We start from the raw sequence: 26,838 nt of genomic DNA, 5'->3' as shown, positions 1-26,838 counted from the left end.
CGGTTCTGACCAGAAGCAGAGTCAGAAGGTGGGGAATCATGGGACTAATCAATGATTAATGGTAACTACCCTTCCTTTAAATCCACACTTATTACACTTTGGAGATTATTACTTACAGTCTGTAAACATATACCACTACATTTTATTAACTGTATCATCAGGGAAAATCAAAACAAACAGTATTTCCAGGCTAAAACACTGTTCAGATGTCTAAGTTGTGAACAACTCCCTGATTGCCAGAACTTTTCATTCCCACCAAAACCACAAAAGCATGACCACCAAGGACTTTCAGCAGGACACATACCTGTCCAAGGTTTCCCAGAAGCGTAGAAACACCGGCCTGTCCAAGTGCCTTTTGTGGTAGCTGAGCTCTAACACTGTTACATCCCACTTCTGTACGTTGGGATCCAGGCGCACTTCATCGTATTTGAGATGAAAAGCTTTAACTACAGCAAACAGGAAAGCATTTGGTACAAAGACTTTAGTGCTTCTTTATTGGTCAAAGAAAATTCCCACCTCACCCTTCTTTTTTCAGAATGAAGCCTGAGAGCAAAATTAATGAACCCATAACCCAAGGAAGTCAACTACTCACTAAAGGGCACAGCTAAACATAGAGGTCAATGGCTCTCAGGCTATGCCAGGGTGAAGGGAAAGGGCAGCCCCTACTTTTAGATGCACAGATTCCAGGGGAACAGCACAAACACTGCCAATTCAAGCACATTTTCTTTGAGAAACAAAGAAGTTATTTCTGAAAACCTCTGAACCATCAGAGAATTTAAAAAAAAAATAAAAAAGGTATTTCTGAGACCATTGAGTAGGACACCTGGCTATCCCCTGAAAGAATCCATAGAAGATTGATGGTAGAATGCCAGTGTAACCCCCAAATCATACATAAAGCATTCTGAGAAATCTAGTAACTGCCAATTTCCCCTGATCTAGTACTCAGTTAAAAATGGTAAAATATTAACTCTTATTTTTCTCTTGGGAAGTATTGTCACATGTGAATTAGGTAAAGCCTAAGCATTTACACAGTGAGCATTAAAACCAAAGTATTTAAGCCTTGTACAATTCCTATCAGGTAACCCAGTCTGAAGATTTTAGTAGTATTGGCAAAGTAAAACAGAAGCCACCAGTCTTGTGGAAACTAGTTATTTTTAATGCCATGGTTGTATCTTCTTCTGATACCACGCTCTTAATTTTGTCTTCCACAAAATCAGTTCTCTTTTCCAGATCTATCTAGGAACTTCCTAGAAGGCTGGTATGTGAAATAAGCTTTTTTTTCAGCTGACAAACTAAAGAAATTATCATCTGGCTTGTATCTCTGCCAGATAAATTTCCAAGCTTTATGAATGGAAATTAAGAATACATATACATTATCTCCATGATACAATGTTGCATGTATTCATGTAACTTCAGAGAATACAAATAAAGATAAACCAGGGCCACACATTTACAGAAAGCGTCAACACCTGACAGAGTCTCTGCATTAAAGTTAAACGTTATGGAGCACAAGAGCATCCACTTCTGAACCTGAAACAAATCACTCCTAAAGCTCACTGATGTGCTCTGGGAGGAACACCTGAAAATGGTAGTCAAAATTAAGTATTTGTTCATGAAGGTGACAGCATTCAGAACCTCCTCTCAAACGTTCACTTGTAAATGTGAAATTAGGCTGGTTTGCTACGTGAGTATGAAACAGTCAGGCCATGCATAAGGAAAACTAAAGAGCAAAGTTTTAGAGAACTCAGCTAATGAAATGTTCTGTGACAAAGCAACTGAACAAATAAAACCACTTTGGCAGACTCTGGCCCAGTACACATTTTATTTATCTTTCTGGTAAGCTACCTGCTTGCTTTCCAACAGGATAGGGACAAGCCTTGAATACTTGGTAACCATGAGGGACCCAGAGACATGGAAGAAGAAATGCAAACTGCAGATGAAACAATGAATGGCTGCAAATCCCAGAAACCACATTTGTGAAGACTATTGAACACTATAAATATGGCAAAGCAACAACTTCAGATAGAAATAGATACATAAAACTGGACTGATGCTGTCTGTGCTCCCTTCATTTACCTGTTTTCATTTGAGGGGTGAGTAAAGTCATTAGGAAAAGTTCAAGAAATATATTTTTATCAGGAAAATATTTTTAAAATACCACGCTTTGAAGCAATGGAATGTATTTCTAAAATTAAAGATCCATTTCAATGTATGAATTAAGACCAGATATTCCTCTTTCACTTGAAAAACATAAGAATTGGCACATCTTCAGCCTGAACTGTGCAGGCTGTGCTTGTGATCTTTTGGTATGTGGAGACCCAGAATGTCAAAGCAAGTCAGAACAACTGCTACGACCCTCCATACATCTATATATAAAAATATTAAAATTAATAGGAAGCAGCACGTAACTGCTAGCTAGACCTTCAATATTTCACTGCATTTTTCTTGGCTTTGCTGTTCACAGTTGCCATTTTCTCAGTATCTTTATTTTGAATTGCTATTTCATTCTTTCATTAGTCTCTTTTGTTAAACTCTCTCCTGTGGCGTATTTTTACTTTTACAATTACTTTCAGGCTCTTTCTCTCTTTCCCTGCTCATTCTCAATCCCTCCTTTAAGTGACTCATTCTATTTTCTTGTTCACAGACCCATCCTTAGCTTTCTGTCCCACCCTTGAGTCTTCTTCTTGCTGCTCACCAAAGTAGCATTCTCTTTCCAGATTCTACCCCACATACCAAAGAGGGGCACAGACAAGACCTGATCAAACCTGCTTCCTCATCACACTGACTGCAAGATGACAGAACTGAACTACAGTGGGTTTGGGTTTGTTGCTATTTTTTTTTTCTTTTGTGTATATCTGTTGGTTTGGGGTTTTTTAAGCACTCTGAAACCACAGGACACTATCAAGAAGTCTGTTTTCTAAGGCAACTCCAAACTGAAGCAACAGAGAAGAGAAGCTGACAGATTCCTTAGATATTATGGCCCACCTCTCTGTCAGAGGGGTGAACTATGCCAGAGGAGTGCCTCAAAGCACCACAGTTGTGGGGACTCAAGAAACCTGTTCAGATCTATACAATGATAACATCTAGCTCACTTGAAACTCAAACTTTTTAAAACTCTGAAGTTTTTGTCAAACACCAGATCATATCTTCAATGCTTTCTTAGAGGCATACTACGTGATTAATTCTCTCTTCAAAATAGCACTGGAATGTGAAGACAGACTGTGAACCTGTTATCTGTGAATTGCTGGAATATGCATTGTCTGTTCACCCTTTTTTTAGAAGACTGGAAAGTAGATTTGTACACCAGCTATTTGTGACTCTTGTAGCTGACAGCTCTGAGAAGATTTCTATGAGCTTCCGCAGATCAGAGCAGAACAAGCGCAGAGGGCATGGGAATATTCACCTCCATGAGGAAACCAAAGCCCAAAGTCTGCTCAGCCACCTGCACCCAACAGCACTTTGGCAGCACTCTGTCATGAGCATAAACATCCTACAAGAACCCCCAAACACAACAACAAACCCCAAACCAAGGAACAAAATAAATCCCTTACTTTTTGCAAAGATATCGACGGGAGATCCGTCCGGCAGGAGCCAAGGCCAGCCCTTGAACTGCCAGGCGGGCCCCTGGACAAACACGGCCACCACACGGTCCCTGGAACACACAGAGGGGTGGACATGAGCATGGGCATGGCCTGGAACATTTCAGTCACCTCCTGTCCTAAACAGGCAGCATGCCTTAGCATAGCTGCTGCTTTTATAGAGCAGGATAGCACATTTAACAACCACACCTCCAGCACAGCTGCTTTTCCTCTTGTAAAGACAAAAACCCATTCAGGTGATTCCTCTGGGCTTTCAGCCCTGTCCCTTTGCAGAAGGCAGCTCAGTTTCTCACGTTACAATTTTTAGAAGCCAGTGTTTATTTGTTGTCGTCCTTACTTTGCTTTTGAAAAGTGCTCCAACATTTTCAGAGATAATCTTCTGCGAATGGCACTGTAAACTGAGATGTGCAGATTTAAAAGCCTTTATTCTCAGCACTGCTGACTTCCAGGCTGAAAATTCATGAGCAGCAACAGCTGCTAAATTTCTGCAAAGTGCATCGGCTATTTTAAAAGTACACAACCATTCCCTGTGGTCTAAGAAAATAAATTTGTGATTAAGATTAAGCTTTTGCATTAGTAAAATTTAAAAAAACCCACCTTTGAGAATTAACGACCTCCCACATATGGTCTACTTTTCTCTTGATCATTTACATCATCCAACTGCGGTTCCTACCTACCACAACAAAGAATTACCTCTCTAATCTAATCCCCAAATTTAATTTATCATTAAATCCACTAAATCCCAAATGGAAAAGAATAATCAAGGTGAAGTTTGTGGTCTAGAGGGATTTTTTTGCAGGTTTTATAATGGCTTCCTTGGATAAAACCAAGATAAAAAAACCCACACCACTTCATGTCTTTGGTCAGAAGTACTTCAGAAAGTAGTTTAGATGGTTCTTAAAGGTTTGATCATTAAACATTTTAAGTGCTATTTAATATTCAGAATTTTAAATACATGGGTTTCTGATTAGTTCAAGGTCTAAATACAGAGAATAATTGATTTAGGAACAGAACCTTTTCAAAGTATTCCTCTCCATTAAAATCTAATTTGGAAATTGCAAAACCTCCAAATATGTCATCATCCATGTCCCAGATCTTCTCACTTGTGAGGAAGAAGTAAAAATGCTGCATAATGCACTTCATCAAATAACAAGAAGATGTCAAACAACAATAAAAATGCTTTTTCAGAGTTTTCCTGTTCAAAGAGATCTATTTTTTAGTCTTGAAGAATGGACTACAGACCAAATAATCCGTTCCAGCTTTTTCATAAAAGCTATGATTCCCTTTCTGTAACTAGGGCTCTTCCTTTGAAAGTAAAACTCCAGTAGCTCCAATACTGGAATCACAGTTCAGTCTTACTGTCTGACGTATTTTCTTTCTTTAGCTATTAAAAAAGTTGGAATGTCAGATGCTGATGGCCTGCAAACATATATTCCCAACAGAGTCTCCCTCAGAACACAGACAGGAAAGGAGTGGTTTTCTTGCAGATCATGTTTCAGTGACTTGCACATTACGCTATCACAAACCAGAAAAATAATATGAACATTTCTATTGAAATTTCTGTAACATTTCTGGCAAAATTAGTAATAGTAGCTGTGCTGCTCACAGTGTTAAAATGTAAACTGCTGCAAGTTTTTAGATTAATTTAGTTTCATCTTATTTTCACCTGAAAAAAAGACTCCTATACAGTTAATAAAATCCATCCTTATATCTGTATCTTCACTTTTCAGTAGATTTCAGGGCATTTTATTGGTCCTCTTCAAATTCTGCATTGTCCTGGTAAGAAATTGTGTAAAGGAGAAATGTTCTTACCAGTCTTGTGGCATAAGTTTCAGAGGTTGATCTACGACTCGGTAAGGGACAGTGACGCTGACTGTGGTTCCCCCAGGCTGCATCTGGTCCTTCCTCCTCTGTATTAGAGTCTCATTCTCTCGTTGACAGCCCTGCTTCTTCTTCTCATCTGATGGTACAAACCTTAGGGAATAACAAACCCCTCAGTAGACAAGGGCAATTTACTTGATGGGATCAGCAGGAAAAGGAACAGCTTTATCAGAACTCGGTACTATTGACAGCAGTCACTGAAGCCACCTCGTTTTCACGGTGCCAGCTCTCCATAACTACCCATTCAGAACATCAAAAAAATGTAAGAATAATATTTCAGAAGCATTCATGATAAAATCATACTAAAGGGTCCTCTGTGCCTCAAAAATACAGCCTGACCCATTCTTAGACATTTGGGACACTCCTTTTTGACTTTATATAGTACAGTTGCTGATGAAGAGCCAGACTACAACCTGGAAAGTGACCACAACTCTTCTTTTTAGTGACCAAGTATAACCTGGGCATTAAAACAGTTGCTTCCTGGAGGAAATTTTAAGAGCTCTTGGAGCCATCAGAATTATTACCAATTAGAATTTTCTCAAGAAAGCTGGGATTTTTGGACAAAAATGGTTTTGAGTGAGGTTTTGGTTTTTTTGGAGGATGGTGAATTTACATTATCAGTGATTCATTTGGTTACTATGATGCATGACACTACAGTTTTTTTGGGTTCTTTTTCTAAATAGATTCTGTGATGGAGTACATGCTTGTAAAATCCGGATAATGTGGCCCTCATGTCATATGTAATCTCCATATGACAAAAATAGATGCTAAGATGTGACACAGCTTTCCTCCCTCCAATTAATTACAGATCCTTAATCTTTCAGCCCCCCCCCGCCCCCCAAAAAAACCAAATGCAATCACATTTCAAGGCCCTCTTCTTTGTGTTGATAATAAAATACCCAGAACAGGTCTCAAAATTGGCTTCACAAATGTGAGAGTAGTGTGAGCTTTTTTACTGATACATCTCAGTGGATTCTGAGACAGATAGAATAAAGGTAACAGAGCCATGTATTTCACAGATCTAGAAGTGTGTCATGGAAAGGGAAGTTGGTGGGACCAGCAGCACCTTCCAGGCCAGCACAACAGCAGAGTTCAGCCCTGTATTCTCAGAACCACCCAGCTGCAATACAACCCTATCTGCTGCTGACATTTCATTGCCAAAGCTTCTGATAAAAATAAAACTGTTTCCCGTAACTGAAGAAGTTAGCAGAAGGATTTGTGGTACATTTTAAAAGCACAGTACATAGTTGGTAACATTTCTCTTCATTACAGTGCACATGGTGCTTTTGAGCAGCTTACTAGATTTTTTGGGTAAGTTGTTTGCAGCATTCCTATTTGTTCTCTTCAATCTATTTCTATTTGAATACTAAAAACCAATTTGAATGTGCTTTAACAGGCAGGCTGCACTTCCTATTGCTGGATAAACAGGAAAAAAGAATGCAAGATTGAATATGAAGAAAAGTTCATTATTCAGTCAACTTGAAAATACTAGTTTTCCCTACATATCCAATGAGAAAATGACATTTTGGGGAAAAAAAATCCCCCACAGCAAACAAACAAACTTTAAGGCAGCGGGTGAAAATTGCCAATAAACCTCCAAGCAAAACTGTTTTACTTTCCCAATGTAAATTAACAGATGATGTCCCCTCATACTCCTCATGATTTAACAGTGTTTCAGAAACAGAAAGTCACAAGCAATTTGTGAAACGTATGTCCAAATGCATTCAAATGATACAACTGCACTGGGAAATTAAAAAAAGCCCAACACCTGCAAATGACTATGAATGGTGCACTAAAGCTGGCTAGCACTGCAAATACAGAAAAAGCATCACAGGTGTGAAATGAGGAGCTATAAACCAAATTATGCTTATCTGTCTAGTACATGTGAAACACCATCATTCTAAAGGAAATGCAGACCAAAAAGCTGTACAGGACACTGAGAGAAAAGTACACATCGGCCACCTAGAATATCTTTTTTAAAGTTAAGATAATAATTTCCCTAATAATTGAAGTAATTAGGAAATAGTTAGTGTTTGCATACATTTTATCCATCACGACAGACTGACACATACAATTGTGTGCTACAGAGGCATTCGACTGAGTTCTGCACTGGAAAAAGCCACCCAGTGTGACACCAGAATTGAAGTATTTCTCATCAATTTGCTAATTTAAAAACTCCAAAGTGATGAGCACACTCATGAGAACTCCTTAACGGCCTGTCCTGCCAATGTATCACAGGCTTTGCTTTGCCAATAATAACTGATAGGAAACTCTGTAACTTAAAATGAGGACTTGCTTGGTGGTCCTTCAGCTTTTAAGAAAACTACTACTGAGTCTCTCATCACTCATTAGAACTAAAGGAATCTGGGCTGAAAAGAATGAAAATAAATTTTAAAAAATAATAAAAAAGAATTAGAGAAACAAGCCCTCAAACACCTTTTATCCAGGAGGCAGGCTTTATAGGAAAAGCCAGGATCACCTGAAATGGTGGGCAGCTTGAGAAGAATTTTGTTATTCTCTGTCCCCTGCACTAAACAAGAACAAACTCTTACAGAATATGTAAATAAAAACGAAACAGCCCTACATACATTACAGTGATAATCAAGTATTCATCTGAACAGAGATCTAAAAGGTCACATTTTAAATTTAATTTGTAAATGTGAGGAAGCAAACACATTTTAAATGGAAACAGGAAAGCAAAGCTGCCCTCCCAAATGAGAGCAAAGGCAATATTGCTGTGCTACAGAGGAACAACTTCACCACTCTGAGGCCTCTCAAATTTGGCTGAAACAGGCACTCTCAGCTTTAAATGTTTCTGTGTTTAAGAATTCATTTCAACACTAGTTTTTGGCAGTTTCTCTCCATTTCAGCTAGAAACTGTGTTACAGCCACTGAGGCACCATTCACTTGTGCATCAGTTATGTCCCTTCTAGACAATGGCTTCAGTTTTATTCCCTGGAAAAAGTCTGAGTGTTTTTGAGTGCAATTCCCTAGGACACAACACAAAGATATCTTGTTAAGGAAAAACTATCAATGAGCAGATTCAAATGGAACAGCAGAGAAGACAACTGTCACAAAGCAAGCATTGAAGCAAGCACTTACATACAGATAAACACACAGAGTACAGGAATAAAGAACAGCTTACAGAAAGTTTATGGAATATAGGCCTGCATTTCCGGGAACCATTGGCTCAGTAAGCACAGTAAAAATTATGTGCTCAAGAACTGAGAATCAACAGAAATTACTGTATGATCATAGATACATATGGCCTATGTCATCACTACCTGGATATAAAACACAAGCATAAGAAATGTGGGTATTAAATACCAAAAATCCCATCTTCTCTTGGAGATTATTTATAATATTACTATATGATACTACAGCCCGTGGCTTAACTACACACTTGTACTTGACACCTCTTACACACCAGAAATGGGTTCTGAAACCTGAGTGTGCAGGAGCTTACAGTTTCTTGGTGCTTCTTCCAGATTACTCTCCCTATTAAAAAAATGAAAAAAAATCCATACCTATTTAGAATGCACTTTTCTACCCCTAGTAGGGGTAGAAAATTAATAGCCCTCACTGTTAATTGCCAAAATCATTATCCACATGAAAAATGGTGCACTCTCACTTTCCTAAGGCAGCAGGTCCCTTCCCTAAGGTGACAGGCAAGTGATTGAACACCATCAGATTGTGGGAGGCAACTGGTAAGACACCATCTACTGAACTTCCTGAGCTGCTCCTGCCTCAGCTCTAAACTCACATCCACTGCCAGCAGTGCCTTTAAAACACTTTCACTGGGGTCAGAGCAGCACTTTCTGGCCCCCAGCTCAGGCACACTGAAAAATGCATGAACAGAGAAGAAGGCAACTCACCAGCAGCTGAGATCACAGTAATACACATTTGATTGTGTTCAGAACTGGAGACTTATTTTTACAACCCTCTCAGTATTTCTGTTAAATTACAGTATCAAAAGCTTTAGACACCACCTATTTTTGCAAGAGAACAAAGCTTTTTTACACTACATCATGCCTGAATGTATCCCAGATACCTCACTATCAAAGCTGGATAAATCTCCAGTGAGTTGCCTGGCCACATATGGTGAAATGCATCACAAGCAAGAGCATCATCATAATAAAAATACATAATCACCATCTAATCATTCTCATCTGCCTGATGGAATTCCTGCTTCGCTTTTGCTCCACGTAAAGCAGAAGCCTTGCCTCTGAAAAGCCTGCTTCAGGTATTCTCAAATACTTAGTCACAATTTCACACAGCAATTGTGATATCCAGCCTTGCATTCAGATAGTGAGTAAGAATAAAATGTATCATATAAAATATTTTAAAGAAGCGTCACAACATACCAGAATGGATTGCAGTTCTGATTTTAAATTAAATTAAATTAAATTACATCCTTTTACTATTTTAGAAACTCCTCACTTTATGTTGTACTTGGCTCCTTAGAAAAATAACCTTTCAAAAAAGTTAGCAAGAATATTTGCATACTATCCAGCAGGTGAATTGCATATATTACCCTCACATACAAAAACGTCTCCCTTCAAAATCTAAGTTGCAACAAATAGAAAAGTTGGATATCTCAAAAATAAAATCTTAAACCAGTGCCATGCTTTGGGTTTGTCATATGTACTTCCTTCTTCACATGATAGCTTTCCTGCTTTCTATATTCTTTACTTTAAAAGAGAGCCTAACATTAGTGATAAATTAAAGATGCTAAGCATCATACAAATGTCAGCCAAATTTGGCATGGAAAACTAATATACTACAGAGCTATGAAAAGGCTTAGTAAAAATGCTGGTATAATTAATAGGTTTCTCTCAGGTCTTGACAATTCAATTTAAGTCCTACCATAGAACTGGATGAAGAATCTCCTGTTTATTTTACAGCCACCAACCTAAAATATCTGGCAATGATACCACAATTAATTTTTCTCATATCCAAAGTGACCATGCACTGCAGTCCAGTTCCTTACAAAAAAAAATCCAGGATTGTAGACAAAAGGTATCCTAAAAGACAGAGATTCTCAGCTATGATTGAAAGTTTTGATCTCTAATTATAATTTCAGCTGATTTCTTTCCTTATTTTGTTTTAAGAAGCATTTAAATGGACAGCATCACAAAAGTTGATTTATGAAACCCAAATTCTCATTCTTCATGATCACACACTTCACAGACTATGCTGCCTGGGGGATCAGCCACGGAAGAAAAACCCGTCCTATAAACAGCTTCCATATCCCAGCCATCCCAGGGGCATCATCCTCCCAGGCTTCTCCTACATTTCATCAGTCTGCCCTGCAATGGCTCTTACCCTTCCAGCTCCAAAAATCCCTCCTCCAATCTCCTCTGATGGCAAATACAAGCAGGCTGACTAGCTCTAGAAATACTAGAAATGTAAATCTACCTGCATCTTCCTCAGCAGGGGTAAGGGCAGTAATATTAATTTAGGTGTGTCTTTTCTATCTGGACAATATTTCTTTATCCCAAAACTTGTGGCAGTGACAGGAGTCTTCGAAATCTCTGCTCTTCTGTCAGACTTAGCAGAAGGGGGGAATGAGTTAAAGAAGGTGCTGACTTAGAGGCAGGAATTAGCTAAGTCTTCTTTCCTCGGAAAACCATCACATATCTATCAATCACACTCTACATCAAGGCTAGTTCTACACTCTGCATACCTGAACAGTAAAAGCAAACCCTGAAGCTATTCCTGAACAAAGTACTTCCATAAATCTGAATGCAAAAAAATACAGGCCAGGTGGCATATTTTCCAGAAGAATGCTAGACCTGTCATGGCTAAATTAATATTTTGCTCTTCTGAATTCTGCTATTGCACTTCTGATTCATTAACATACCTTGCTTCTCCCCTTTCTCTTTCATATAGGCTAACTATACAGTGTCCTCCTTTGAACCCTTCAACTTCCTTTCAGTTTTTCTGGATCATGTTCCTTGCACTCTAAATATGAGCATCCTCTCGGGACAGGCCTTGGGAAGTTGACTGCGGCTCTGCCCCAGTGGAGCTGAGAACAGCTGAAAACAGCTGAAAACTCTGACTCCTGGCACAGAGGCACTTAGACATGACAGACAGGTGCTTCATTCCTTTCTGGGTACACCTGAGCCAGGAAGTCACAAATTACACAGATGCAAAATCCAGGGCTTGTTGTGTGGTTTTTTCCTAACTATAAAAACCCACATAAAAAACAACACCCTCCGTCAACCCAATTAGATCAGTGCAGTGAGTGCTTGCACATTAAAGTGTAATGTTAACAGCCAGCCTCCTCTCAGAGCTGGTATTGCAGAAGAGACACCAAGAGGCCAGTGCACTCATGGGGTCTTTGATGGCCTGTGGCAGTAAGCTAGGAACTGGAATTAGCTGCAGATCAGAAGGCACCTGGTATCTCAGAGCACAGTTTTAAACAAGTCTAGGGCAACTCCAGCAGAAGCTGTACCACCACAACAGCCTGGTTTGGACCAAAAGCAGTGTGACAGTATCACAAAAGATGAGTGCTGGAGATGATAAAAAGATGACCCCTCCATTTTTTGGACATACCATTGCAGACAACCTACAACAGTGTATTTCTCTCTGAAAATTACCATTTCAAAAAAAATTACCTGATATTTACTGATAGGCAAAAACCCATGATCTGTTGGACAAGCAGAAAGATTCATTCACTCATAATGAATTAAATCTTAGAATCAGATGTGAGATGGGATAAACAAGTTTTAGCAACTCACTGATACTTCCCTGGATGCATCTGCATCAATACTCAATGACAATATGTGAACTTTAGAAAAAATTCTTTACTTGCACAACCAGCTGGGATGCTTGGCTGATACAGCCCCTCTGGTCACCTTCTCCTTTACAATAATGGTGGTCCTTTCCCAAAATCTTTTCTGAGCTCCATGAGCTCCCTTGCTCAGCTTCTCTCAGCCTTCTTCCATGGGAAGGGTTGTTCACTGATCACTTGAACGTGGCTGCACAGATGTTACATCAAAGAAAAGCACTGCACACATTCCAACTGCTACTGCAAGAGTCTCCTCAATCTGCCCCACAAGTCACAACTGAGCCAAAACTCTGAATTAGGTTTTTGCTTTTTTCCTACTAGTCAGGAGGAATTAATATCTTTTATACTCTGGTCTGTAAAACTAGCTTGTCACAGGAGAGTGGATGAACCCTCTTGCTTAATTACTAATTAGGTGCAGTATAACTTTGTATCTGAAAACAATTTGTTATACAGTATGTTCTAATCAGCTACTTACTTCAGATCTTGCAGAAGGTCCTTTGCATTAAGCATGGTTATTAAAGAGGTCGTGGCTGCTGGAATAATGATTATGGGAGTTCGAGATCCTGTAGAGATAATAAAGTTAGGCTTGCTTGGAGGGGTTTTTTTGTTTTATTCTGGTTGTTGTTTCCTCCCCTCCCCCCCTTTTTTCATTAAAGGAACTATACATAAAAATAAAACTCTTGCTGAAGAGGTCCCAGTCATGAAAAACCAGTCAAGGAAAATCAACAGTCAAGGTTTTCATTCACCAAAGAAAGCAGACCCTCGTATCATGAGTCTCTCAACATGTGTGGGACCCATATTTAGCAAAACAGAATGCTCTCATGCTATATAGAATGCATGCTATATATTCTACTGCTTGCTTATATTGTTGCTTGTAGTGTCAGGAAAAAAAAAACGACAACTGGGCACAATTCACACAAAAATGAAAAGGATCATGTAACTAAAATTGACTCACCTTTTTTCTGGTTTGGAGGTGGTCTTGCTTGGGAAACTGAGAAAAAAACCAACAAAAATTACAGCAGAATGAGTAGGACATAAATCCAAATGTCATTGCAAGGCATCTGTTTAATTGCAGGAGTGAATAGGGACGAGTCACACTACAGTCATTAGATCAGTTTTACAGATGCAAGACACTAAGATGAAGAAGGGGTTTATAATTTGGGTTTGAGTATTCAGAAAACAAACAGCTTTTGACCATCTGATGCAGGTGTTAGGAGAGTTGAGTCAATCTCTCCCAGTTTTACTGAAGCTGCTCATTCCCCCTCCATCCTCCGCAAAACACACCATGGACACAACATCATGGACAAAAATTTCCAGCAATCTTGAAAAAAGCTGCTTGTAGATCTTCAGTTCAATAGTGCTGAACCAACAGGAAAACTTCACAACAAACTGATCCCTGCAGAGCCTCACCTTTTTCATTAGTAGTTATTTTTGTACATGACATCCATGGGATTTAGCTATCCTGGACACATACAGAACTTTCAACAATCAAAACCTGAATTTCAGGCTTACTCAGGTTAATTTTGGATTGCAGTTTGAGTTACATGAGGTCTCCAGGTGTCAGAAACAGTCAAGCTTGACACTCAAGGGGAAAACCACCCAAGCAATCAAAAAAAGGAGAAAAAATTAAAAAAAAAAGCCAAACAAAATTACCCTCAACCACCAAGGACACACACAAAACCACTACTGGACTGGTAGAAACCAAAGAATTGCCTCTACCTCCCCAGTAAAATGTTTCCACTTCAGTCTTTGAAGTTGTGACCACCTCAGTAAAGGAGCTACTGCATTCCAAAGGTGGAAAAGCATCTTTGTTTCTTCACTTTGGTGCTATTACTGAATTACCTGCCTTCCCCAAATAAACATTTTATAGTTCAGTTTTCAGGAGAGAACTGTAGCACTTGATAATCATCATCATCATCCATGTTTATCCTAATTCAGAAAATGGTGAGTACTGGAGAGATTGATGCAGACTAGCTCAAGTCTCAACTGCTACTATGCATGACAAATTTCATTAATTGACTTCCAATTGCATAGCACCAACTTGCTCATGTTTATTTATGACCAACTGTTTCAGAAACTTCCTAGAACAGTATAAATATTCACAACACATACTTGCCATTGTTGAAATATTGAGACCATATCCTTAATTATCTTTTCCTGACACTGTCAAATGCACAGATATAATTGGCAACATTATATTGAACTACATGAACTTTACCTACCCAATGATTTTCAATTATTTTTTTTTAAATCTAGGTATCTCCTTAATGTAAAAATGTTCTTTAAATATATGGGCAGAGCCAGCTGTCCTAAGGAGAAAAAAACCAAAACAAAAAGGCGGGGGAGGGAGAATAGGCATCTGTAAGAAATTTAACAGCTGTACAAAGACATGTTAGGAGAAAAGCTGGTAATGCAAAATGGTGCCAAAAAGTGTAATTTAAGAGCACATCTCAGGTATTTTTTCCAAATCACCACTATACAACAGTTTAGCCTCATTTAACTAATGCTTCCTATGTGCAAAGCAGCATCCTCCTGCAAACAGCAGGTTTTAGTTGCTTTGACTGCTAAGAATAGAACAGCTGAATTTTTAAAATATCCAAGTATCAAAAGTCAAAAATATCCTAGAACAGGCAGAAAGAGAAACCTCTTCTGACTACACTTTTCTTTATTCTCTCTTCAATTTCCAATCTAGAGGCAAGATAATGGATGGGGCTGGCCTTAGAGCAGAGCAGTATCAGTATCATCTATATAATATACAAACACCATGCTGCTGGCAGGAAATGCCCAGGAAGTCACAGCCAGCAGCAGGGACTGTGACAACTCAGCCACATTTCTGTTCTTGCCACTTCTACCCTTTTCATGCTGCTGTCTGTCAACTCCATCTGCATTAGGATGCTTAACAGGGCTAGTGAGAGAAGTATGACAGGCAGCGTGACCTTTCCAGTTCCAAAATAACCAAACAGAAGAATCTGTGCACAACAGCATTTGGCATGCTGAGAACATTCAGTATCACAATGGATTTTGGGGGAAGAAGCAGCTGTACAATATTAAGTCTTAGCATTAAATCCTGCAAACAAATCTCAAAGAGTTAGCAAGGCACATATTGAAAGCATTTAGTCTCAACAAGGATATACAGTATTCCAGCAGCACTTCTAGAAAAAGTATATTCATTTTAACTGGTAGCTTTGTTTCCAACCCCCCCAGAATGTCCCCAGGACCTTCCTAACATCATCTTGTTCTGAAATAGCACTTTTCACATCCACCAAACCAAAAATTCTCACAGTATGCAAACCAGGGGCAAATCTGCACACCACTGTTTGCAACCACCATCCCTCTCATGTACTGCTCTTACATGCTTCTAAAAACTCATCATAAGGGTTTCTTATTTAAACAAAGCACATCTTTCAACCCATCACTGAATCAAAACTCGAGATTCAATCTGACAGACAAATGGATTTGGTAGCCAAAATCTACTAAAAGGGAATTAAAAACCCAGTTGAGGACTTTGGCCCCATTACAAATACCTTATGTGCTAAGAAGTGTGAAGAAGTAATGATAACACATTCAGAGAATTACTTATTTCTGATACATTAATCCTAGAAGTAATAATATCTCTTTTTGAGATTAGCTATTCCGTTTAAGTTGTTTACCCTTGGAGTTTTAATCAGCTCTTGTTAGATATCTGAGTGGGAATTTTGTCAAATTTTAATTGGTGACATACCAAGCCCACAACCAAGAAGTTTGTAACTTCTTAATTTCAGCAGTGCATCCTTTCAACGGGCTAATTGGGGAACACACTGAAGGGAATGACCGCAGGTCCCATGGTATAACATTAAACAAAAGGCTATGGCTTTTTCCAATATATGCACAGTTAAAGGCCACAAACAAATGACCCCTACTTCATTCTTGAGCTAACTAAAGTTTTAAATAGCACTTCTTTGAAACTCATGTATCTGGGACAGAAGCACAAGTGCCAGTGGGCCCCCTTACCTGGTCGTGGCACAGGCTGTGCTGCCGGAGTTTGTGTTTTTCGAGCAGATGCACCTTCCTTTGAAAAGACAGAAGAGGTGACATTATCAGCTGACCTTCGTGTCAGGTACACCAGTTTCTCAAATGAACACAGAGCTACAGAAGGTATCATGATAATGAGAGCAGAATGTTTCCACTAAAGAGATGGAAGAAATAGAGAAAATATTCCAAACTCTTTATAGATCCTGTTTTAGATTTGAGGAGGACAGACAACCTCAAACTTTTATTACAGTCTTATGTTTTAACCAATCTTAAACTTGTTTTAATATACCTTCAAAGAAACCTTCCCTACTTACAGTATTGTTGCATTTCACCTATCACTTTCACCAAGACTTAGTCATGTAAATATAAGCAATTGGCTGCAGAAATTTCCAAACGAGATCTGCTTATGCTCTGGATGGAAAACCAGGACCAAGAAACTGCAATGCCTTGAGGAATTTCAGGGCTCAGAAATAGCACTCTCATGATAATTAGTTCTGCTCATGCCTTATCCAATTACCTTAATGTAACACACAAAAGACCTGCACTACTGTTTATTCTTGCTAACTCCCAGAGTCAACACAGCACCAAAGAAAACAGTGAGGTCACACATCTGCTTCCAAAGCAACACTGAATTCCTGCAAGAACAAATTCTGCTCTCAGTTACTGCTGTGAAACCTCACTGAACATAACACATAGCACCAACATGCTAAGAAGCTGCAGTATATTCCAGCCACTTCTATCTGCAGAGCTGACAGGAGAAGAACTTTTTACATGAAACCATGGATTTTATCTGAAAATTACTTAAACGCTATGTGAAGTATCCTACAAGCATGAGACACTCAGAAAGGTCAGAGATCCCACTCGGAGAAAAACTTGTTGGAAAGGACTCTGATATGGTACTATCAGACTTCTATGTCCATGCATAAATAACAGCGTGTTTTGTAATTCAAAATAAAAGAAAGCTTATGAGAGGGCTCACATTCCATGATTTAAATAACACTTAGAGGAACTGCTTTTAAGTTTCCATCATGAAAGTTAAAACTTTATCTCAGGATCGGTGAAGAACAAATAGAAGGTCCCACACAAGCCCATAGAAAACACAAATTTACTCAAAGCCTCTCTTTCCTGAGCTTTAGTGAAGCCACCCATGATTAGTTACACTAAGCTAGAATTGACATTTGGTGCAGTGTGCACCTTTTGTAACTTTTACAGCCACCAACCTCCCATTAATCTTTAGTATAAGGATTTAACCCTGCACTGCAAGTAATGGGTCTATCCCAAATTTTACTGTACTCTTTTCTGAATACCAACATTTATGTAGGGCAGTTGAGTCAGTACCTGTTATTTTACGACTTACTTTTGCAGCAGCAGAGGAAAGGTATTTTTGCCAATGTCCTTTCACAATAATTACTCAGAAAACTATAAAAATGAAAGTAACACCACACTCTGGAGGAAGAGCAAGAAAGGCTGACTACCTTTGAGACAAGCCTTGCAACTGAGAAACAGCATCTTTCTTTTTACTTCCACTTTCCAAGAAAGCAAAAATAAAACATTTTGCACCTCTTCCTGTAGAAAGATACCATGTTCTGTGTCAAAAGAATGATTCTGTGCTGCACTAGTTACTCATTTTGAAGAAACCAAGAATTCCCCCATAACACTTCCTTAAATTCACGGTGCTTGATGAAATGTAAAGAACATCAAGCTAAAGAAACATCAACTTCTGCAATGCTAAGTTTCAAGTTTCTAAATCCAGTTCAGACGCATAACCATTACTGTGTGCTATCCCCCACCTCCATTCCTCCTGCCACCCCTACGGAATCAGCAGTGCAGCTTTGCTGCCTCCTCTGCCACTCATCCAGTGCCTCCCATGTCTCAAACACACCCTGCAGCGAAGGGAAGCAACCAGGAGCTGCTGCAGAGAAACTCTTGTCAAGAATTATAACCAAACCACTGACTTGAGCCTAATGAAGTTACTGGCAAATTATCTGTTTGGGAGTTCTTGACACTCTCCTCTGAATTGCCTGCTCAACAGCCATTCATGGGAGACTTAGTGCAGGAGTCTAAAACAAGAAGGGAAGGCCTTGAGAACATGGCAACTGAAAGAAACAAAATATACCACCCCCAAACCAACAATGATATACAGAAAAAAATCACTTTAAAATATCTGATTAATAGTAGGATAAAAATTCATTTAAATGAGTAAACAGCACTTCCATGCCTACGATCATTCTATCTGTAAGACCAAATTCTGCAAATCAATAAATTATGGAGGTCACAGCTTTCAGTTGTATAAATTGGTACCTTAGACTATGATAATTTCAGGAATGAACCCCCCTCAGCCCACAACTCCTGACATTGAGGTATCCCCAAAGCTCAGCTGTCACCTGCTGAAGGTGTACCATCAATCCTTTGGAGGAGATTTACACCCTTCTCTTTTTACAATTTTCAGTGATCTAACCACCAGCTCCTAGTCTGTAAAAGCTGCAGCCAATGTAGCAAAGGAAGCTGATCAATATTTCACCCCCACATTTCTCAGAAGATTTGTAAGGAGAGATGTATACTATTAAGGTGAGGAAAAGAACAGATGTACAGAGCTGAGATGGTTGATAAGACCTGCAAGTGGAGAGGAAAACCTCATGTCAGTAAGGAAGTCCTTATCAAGATAATTTTGCTAATATTTTCCTTTGTCCCGCTAAGTTTGGATTTAAAATTAATGCTTTTCAAAAGCATTCAGATAGAGATATAAGCTCTTCCTATAACGACACACTGATTTAAGACAAGCTCTGTTCACAAGGCAGGTATAACCACAGAGAACTCCATGCCAGGATTTCTCCCAAAGAGTATTAATCAGACAGAGTAACCTCTGTAGCTGCCTCATCCAACCACACAAAGGAGGTGCTGCTGGTGATTTGTGGCCTCTCAGCTACTCAGAGGCAACTCCTTGTTTGCATGCTCTCACTTCCTGTAAAGGCAGGAGTTACTTCTTACTGAGCACACAGGAAGATATTTCAAATCTTCTCATGTAAAGTTTTTAATCTAAAAGTTACTCTTAAGTAACCAGCATGCTGCAAATTCAAACTCCAGTTAGGGGAGCTTTTGTTCATGCAGCTGTACCCTAAGCATCACAAGCAGCAGAAATCACTGTTTAGCTATTTAAAGAACATTCATTTCCTCAAAATTTCTGAATACTTAAACAGTTTTGCTCGAAAATGACATACCTAATTCTCATGCATAAGCTGTTTGACACTCTTAAGGAGTGTATTATGAATATTCATAAGTTGAAACTAATTTAGTAACAAAACCATGTAATTTGAAAAATACAAATCTTCTTTAAGACGACCACTTAACGTTGTATTTTAACCAAAAACATATTACTTGGTTTACTTGTGCTAATTTACCATAGAAAGTTATATATATATATTTACATAGTTTACTTATGATTTACATTTAATATAGGAGATTTAACCATTCAGGCAACAACCTGATACAGGATGTAATCAGCTCCATACTTTCCTGAGCCTCACTGCCTCATTTCCTTATAGTGTTGGATCTGCTTCTCCGTGGGACTCATTTTAGTGCTCCTGTTTCCCGTCATTTTAGACATTTAAAATATCTCTTCTCAACAATGTTTTTGTGTTTAGTGTATTCTTTATGCTATTTAGCACTGTCCTACCTAAACACCTAAAAATACTGGGTTCACAAACCAATGCATGAGTGGGAAGCAGCTCAGTACATGTGGTTAGCACGTCTGGTTAGTACAGCTATGGTTGCATTTAACTTACTTAAGAGCAGGTGTTGGGGGTTTCTCTGTTTCCCTCCTCTTAGACACCTTTGAAAAACCTTTTGGAATGTTCTCTCACCTTTCTAAAAATAACATTTTTTAAAAACAGCAATTATTTGTATTAATCAACAAAAATTACCCATTACCAATATTCACCTGATGGATTCATCAGGACCCAACTATTATTTTCCTGTATTTTAGAAAACCGTCTGTATTTTAGATACTTAGTACTTTTCTTAGGTCTAAATGAGCATTAACATCCACAGTTAGGTTACTTTCACTTCTCAGCTGGAATAGCAACTTGCCTGAACAATAAGTCCTGCTACACTTTAGAAAATAAACCCTAAATTATTAAAGGTATCTTATGGCAGCTTCACAGGTTCAAATGGTGGAAGGAAAAATTATTTCATTGCATATTCCCTTTTCCAACTGGTTTCTATGGAGAGATCCATAGAGTCTGTAGTATTTTGACCTTTTAAAAAGCCATTAGGAGCAAAGGACAGAGTTGACAATTTGATGCCATCTTGTGGCTTTAATTTGGTAAATTTAATTACTATCTTGTTCCTTAATAATATCTAAATTAGTCCCAGAACTTCACCCAAAAATTTGAAAATTATTGGGTAGCTTGCATGCTCCTGGCCCAGAAGCAGTAGAAGCAAAAAGTAACATTTGATTCTGCAAAGTGTTAGCAACTGCATGTAAAATACAGAGCAGCTTCCAGCTTCTCCAGCCATGACAGAATTCACCCAAAGCCAGCTCTGTTTGTGAAGAGGAATGTAGTAAAACTTGGACTCAAAAGAGGAAGAAAATAACTACATGTGGATGGCAAGCTTGCAAAATTATCTTTAAGAACAGACTTCAATGTATCTATTCAATTTAGGGTACAAGAGACTGTAAAAACTCATTTTAATTACCAGCAACTCTATTATCACTTCCTGAGTGACTTAAAGTATTGAACCTTTGAAAATTCTAGTAAAGCCAGCCTAAAGAACTATGAAAAAATTCAAAACAACTGCATAGTTCAAAAGAATACGACTTTTCTATAAATTAAATATTGTATATATCAATGTACAACAAACAGCCAAAACAAAGGGTTGACTTCAAAGCAGGTATCTAAAAAACCTGGTCCAGATGCCCTACTTGAAGCCTGATAGATAAACATCTATTTCATATAAACTGGATTCTGAAAACATGGAGATTTGTTCTAAAAATTTAAAGCCCCTAAAAGCCTTGGGAAAAAACCCAAGCCCCCCAAAGAGTCATGCAAAATAATCCAACCGAGTGGCTCTGCCTCTGCAGCCTTCCCAATAATTCTCTGACTTCTGCTTGCATGAAGAAAATGTTAATAATATTTTAACTGGTGTTTCACATCATCATTTTATTTATACATCAAACTGGTATAGTTTATTTTCCGACTTCTATGCACACACAAATCTGCATGCAGCCCCCCAAGACATACTTAAATAATAAATTGCAAGCTTTTAACTGCCTTCCTAATAACTATGCTGTAAAAAAATAGAATTTGATAACAGGATCTAACTATTGTGCAAATACTTCTAATGTTATAGTCACTTTCACTTCCATTGCCTGCAATATTAATAAAAAGGTCATTTCTACTGTTTATATTGTTTCACCTTCCTTATTTTCTGGAAGGGAAAGTGGGAGTTTAAGCAGAATTAAAGATATTTTTACAGAACAAATTTTAACAGAAGAAAAGTTTACCAGTATTTATCAAAGGATTCCTATACCAACTGCCTAAAGAAAATAACACCACAGATTCGCTTTTTCCTACTTGGACAAGTAAAAAAACTGATGTGACAAGACAAAAAGGGCTGATAAAAAATATATAGAACATGTTTATTTCAAAATTCAAAACTCATCATAGAATCATTAAATTTGGAAAAGACCTTCAAGCTCATCGAGTCCAACCTTTAGTGTATTATATTAGAAGACATCATACTGAAGGTCATGTCTTATCCAGCATAGAAGGCTTCCAATCCTGAAATTCAGTTTCATGCTAGAAAATTCGATGCCAATCTTACAAAGGTAAGAAAAGCCTTGTTACAGTTTTCCAAATACTGCAGTCCATATAACAAATTTCACAAGAGTGAGGCAAGAAGAATGAGTGCAGCACTGCAGGGAGGGAGGAGAGGGGGAAAGGAGAGCCAGGGGAGGGTGGCACAAATGAAACTGCTGGTGCCACCAGGGGACTACCCAAACTTAAACACTAACACCTGTTGTACCACAGCATGCAAATTAAACTTTCACTTACAAATCTGGTCCTTTATTAAGCCATTACAGAATTAAAATTGACAAGATTATTCAAATTCAGAAACCCTGACACTGTTAAACATAATAAACAACAGAACTGATGGGTGTTTTCCATAGCAGGTTGGACCTGGCAATGAGTGCATTGAATGAAAAATATTCACTGCCATTACTTGTTCATTACCAGATTAAAAGAAGTTCGGTTTAAACATGGAAAATCTGACTGACTTTAATGAACTGCTTATTGATATTTTAGGAAATATTCTGGTCCTGCAAAGAAAACAAACCAAATCATAACTGAATCTAGAAGAAAACTGTAGTGACTAGTGAGCAACTAGGGACAAAAGCATATAAATATGCTGAAATAATAACAATAATGGAAATTACTAGAGAAGTTTTTGAAAATAATTAATCAAAGCCACAACTACTGAGATGACTTAAAACCATTACCCTCAAAGTTAAGCTATCAAACCCCTCTGAACAGCCTCACAGAAGTGTGCTAGAGCTCCTCCCACCTTTATCCTTGCACAGAATATCTGTTAAATTAAGATCTTTGTCTTGAATTTGTATCAGTCCCATAAATTCAAACTGTTGCTACTGAAAATTTTTGAGCTGAAGAGGGATGTTGGTGACGAAGATTAAATATGCAAAGCACTTCCATTTTCCTGGGGATAAGCTGTGTTCATCAAAAACAACAACTCTTAATCCTGAGAATTCCAGAGGGCTAGTTTGTTTGTTTGTTTGTTTGAAAAATAAAGGCTTGTCTATACCTACCTATGTTCATTTAAACGACTCATTTCTTTGAACTGAGTGAAAAGACAAAGGCAGTTATCACTAAAACATTATTTTTGCTTAGAGTTCTTTCCCTTTGGGTTAATTATCTGAGCCAGCCTCACTCATATTACTTGGCAGCCAGGGAGGGTTTTCAGAAGCACAGTTTGAGTATTAAGGGATTGTTTCATCTTTCTCAAAAGTCAGGTGTAAAGGTTTCTACAACTACTGGTTCTCTGCTTGCCACAGTCAGCCCAGGACACATCACTTCAAGAGAACTGGAATTTGCATCTAATTGTGAATTTACTGCAATTTGCTCATGTCTGAGTCTCTAACTGACAGCTTCACATATTCTTAACTATCTAGTTCCAGTGCTGCCTCCAGGGACAAAGGTTAGTCACTCACAGGAAGTGGTTTTATCAGAAATATCACAGCATATGGGGCTCAAGCAATCCATTTCCACAACAGCACAACTGACATGCAAATTCCAAACATATAGAGAAGCACCATTGGTTCAGATTTGGCTTTGGAAGTGGGATTCAAGGGAACAGTCACATTTACATTTCACAAAACGCTGCTCAGTACAGAGCAGCAGGAAGACCCCACTTACACCTGCATTCACTGAGCAATACATGAGCAGAGATCTAAGTGACCTCAGAAAGGTTCCTTTGCCACTTCTGGAAAGATTTGTGAAATGCTTTGTGTGAGAAGAATATTTTTAAAAGCTCTGCAGGTGCCTAAATGGATAGACATGGACCCTTAACTTCTGTATGAACATCTCTCAAAAAGAAAACCCCGAACTGAACCAAGACCCAACCAACTGAGTAACTTTGTGTAATGCTGTCCAACATTTCAATGCAACAGAAATTGCTGAGGCTCTTTCCAGCCTTCCCCTGCTCATTCTGACTCCCACTGCCACAACAGGGGATGCTGGATTAGAATTCTAATACACAGGCACCTATTAAAGACCTTGGATTATTTCACGATTGCTTGTTCAATAAATTATCCAGCACCACTTGTTCCCAGTTGTACTTCATCCTGATGTGATCTTCTCCTTTCTATCCACTGAAAAGTAGTTTTAATATTACTCTTCTGTACCTCGCCAGCTTTAGCAATCCCAGCACTATGGCTATATATTACATTATGTTACAAGAAAACACAATTATCATGGGTGGTCATGGGCAGAGAGATGAAAGCAATTTTCCAAGTAATCACCTTGGAAGACTTAAAACATCTGGAGAAAATCCTGACACTGAATTCCTTGAGGAGCCAATGCGCAAAGCTGAACAGTAGAGCAATGAACTCTCAGCTGTTTGTGTTGCCTAGAAAAAGAACTGCCGAGTTCAAAAATATGTTTTTCAGGATCAAAAGCTTTAGCTGCAGCTATAACAAATTGTAACAAATAAGCCAAGAGATGAGGGCTTGAGTGATGACAGAGATGGTTGTGAGCAGACAAGGGACTGTAACCACTTGGATATGGAAAGGGCTATTTTGAACTGCCACAGACAAGGGAAAGGGCTAAAAAATGTTCAAATTGCAGAGTGCCTTGTACTCCAGGCTTCCTTCCTTGATGATCAACAGCTCATCAGCTATGCAAATCCAGCTCCAAAAGCAAAGATACTTTCTACTAAGCACCAAAAGGTGATGATCCTGAGATATGCCATAACTGTAACAAGCTGCTGGTAACTAAACCACACAGGTGTGCAGTCAGCTGAGTAGTATCAGTCATGAAACTTGTGCTATCTCAAATTTTCTTCTCAACTCCTCTTGTATTTTTTTTACTTTGTGACTTTTACACAAGCACACCCCACAAGATTCTTGTGGGATGCCCACTGCTTCAATGGCTACAGCAAAGTTACGTGATAGAACTGTAGGTATAGCGCAAAAAGGAAAAAAGTAAGTGTCTTTATACAAATTACGTATACCGTTTGCAAACAGAGTAGTTAACCTCCAGCATGACATTGGTTAAAGCCCTCGGATCAACAAACTGTCTGCTTAGACAGAGCAGATTCACTGTCCTGCGTGCTGGTGATAGAAGTATTGACAAGATATTGAGACACAAGAGAGATCTTGTACAACATGAAACAAGCAAGTTAGAAACAGAGCAGTAATTCTCTGCAAAAATTTCTGAGTTCTAGTCCAGCACAAGAGTGTTAAGATTTCTGGACTTGCACATGCTGCAGTTACCACACCCTATAATTCCCCCAGATGGGGAAAACTAGATGTTTTAATCTGCTTACAAGATAACCAGAATTCTGTCTCTGAACATTTGTCCTGCCCCAGCTGCGTCAGTTCACAAGTCCAGTTTTAGTTGTTATATGGGGGGAAAAAAAAGTTAAAATTAACCAAAGGAATACCACAATTCACAGATGACACAGATCCTGTCCTGCTCTTACACTACAGATTTTATTGCTTTAAATCATTAAAAAAAAAAACAGACTGAAAGGAAGAAAATACGTTGTCTACTATGAAAACAGAAAGTGAAGCAAATCTGGATGCAAATAGAGTTTTTTTTTGAGGACAGGGGTGAGAGGACAATGGGTGAACACACTTTTTTTGTTTTATAACACTGTAGCTAAGTACCCCTGACCATAGTGGCAGCAAAAAGTATCACTGCTCCGTGGCAAGAACACAATTTGGTCATTTCCCCTTTTCTCAGATGCTGAACTTGAGCTTTGCATTTACAGCTGGTACAAGGGGAACAGCCCCTGTGAGACGTTTGCCAAGCACTGCACATACACACAGCATATGCAAGGTTAAAATACAGGGGAACAGCGACAAAAGCTTCAAACAAAGCTTTCTGCACCAGGCCCACCCCCACCTGGGGGTGGCACTTCTCCCATCACTGCCAGCCCAGATCTCCTGTCCCCACATGCAGCCCCAGAACAGTCCTTGTTAACAGGCTGATAATGTGTTCAGCTCCGATCTTATCACAAGTTGGAAAATCTGCCCCCAAACACGAAGTTACTAGTTATGTTGTGAATGAACTTTTATTTCACTAAGAATACAAAATCAGAGAAACCAGGTGTTGTGAACATAATACTTTACATTTCCAGTGTCCAGGCTTGCTATATGGTGCCCTATGAACAAGCCTTATTTTCGAAACTATTATGACCAGAGCTGACATTTGATTGCAACGTTTCTTTCTGCCCCATGACTTCATATATTTGCATCAAGTAAAACAAAAGATGTCAACACAAAGAAAACACATCTGTTGTTGGATTGAAATGTTTATATATTCAGATATAAATATATATATCAGATACATATATTCAGATATATATATTCGGATTTCAACTATATAAACACACCCCTGGAAACATTTTCCCACATTTTAAGACAGGGCAAGGAGGCAATGTGGGATTCAAAAGAATATACACACAAACTTCAAACCTACAGAGTTCCTAAGCAGTGTATGAATAGTACCTCAATCATAATATTACACTGTAGGAGTTACTTACCTGCAGCTTCCCATGCTTAGATATTTAACACAATAAAACATCACTGAAAAAACACTTGTGCTCTTCAGTATCCTCAAATGGCCGCTCCCACCTAGAGTCAACATCATTAACCTATTTTTCTCAGCATGATATTCTCAAGTCAGCATTTCCAAATTTTGCAGTAATAGCACTCTTCTCACACCAGTCTCAGCAGCTCTGACAAAAGCTGCCTTCTAGACTACCTAGGTCTTTTCCTTGGCTGCAGGATGTAGAAGTTTCATTTGCAGCATCATA

The 26,838-nt window shown here is 38.6% G+C and overlaps 1 protein-coding gene across 1 annotated transcript in view; it reads right to left on the bottom strand.

Moving 5' to 3' along the window:
* The window catches only part of CDC73 (cell division cycle 73), a 101,799-nt gene that overhangs the window by 2,052 nt on the left and 72,909 nt on the right, over positions 1-26,838 (bottom strand). Inside the window, exons 11-16 of the mRNA XM_069022715.1 lie at positions 16,264-16,321; positions 13,229-13,264; positions 12,749-12,836; positions 5,412-5,573; positions 3,552-3,652; positions 305-446 (exon numbers count right to left, since the gene is read on the bottom strand). Of these exons, the coding sequence (XP_068878816.1) occupies positions 305-446; positions 3,552-3,652; positions 5,412-5,573; positions 12,749-12,836; positions 13,229-13,264; positions 16,264-16,321 (587 nt within the window). The remainder of the gene's footprint in view (positions 1-304; positions 447-3,551; positions 3,653-5,411; positions 5,574-12,748; positions 12,837-13,228; positions 13,265-16,263; positions 16,322-26,838) is intronic.

Source organism: Aphelocoma coerulescens, chromosome 8 (genome assembly GCF_041296385.1).
Source record: "Aphelocoma coerulescens isolate FSJ_1873_10779 chromosome 8, UR_Acoe_1.0, whole genome shotgun sequence".
In the NCBI taxonomy this organism is placed as follows: domain Eukaryota; kingdom Metazoa; phylum Chordata; class Aves; order Passeriformes; family Corvidae; genus Aphelocoma; species Aphelocoma coerulescens.
The sequence above is the reverse complement of the archived record's forward strand: the minus strand, read 5'-3'. Positions and strand labels throughout refer to the sequence as shown.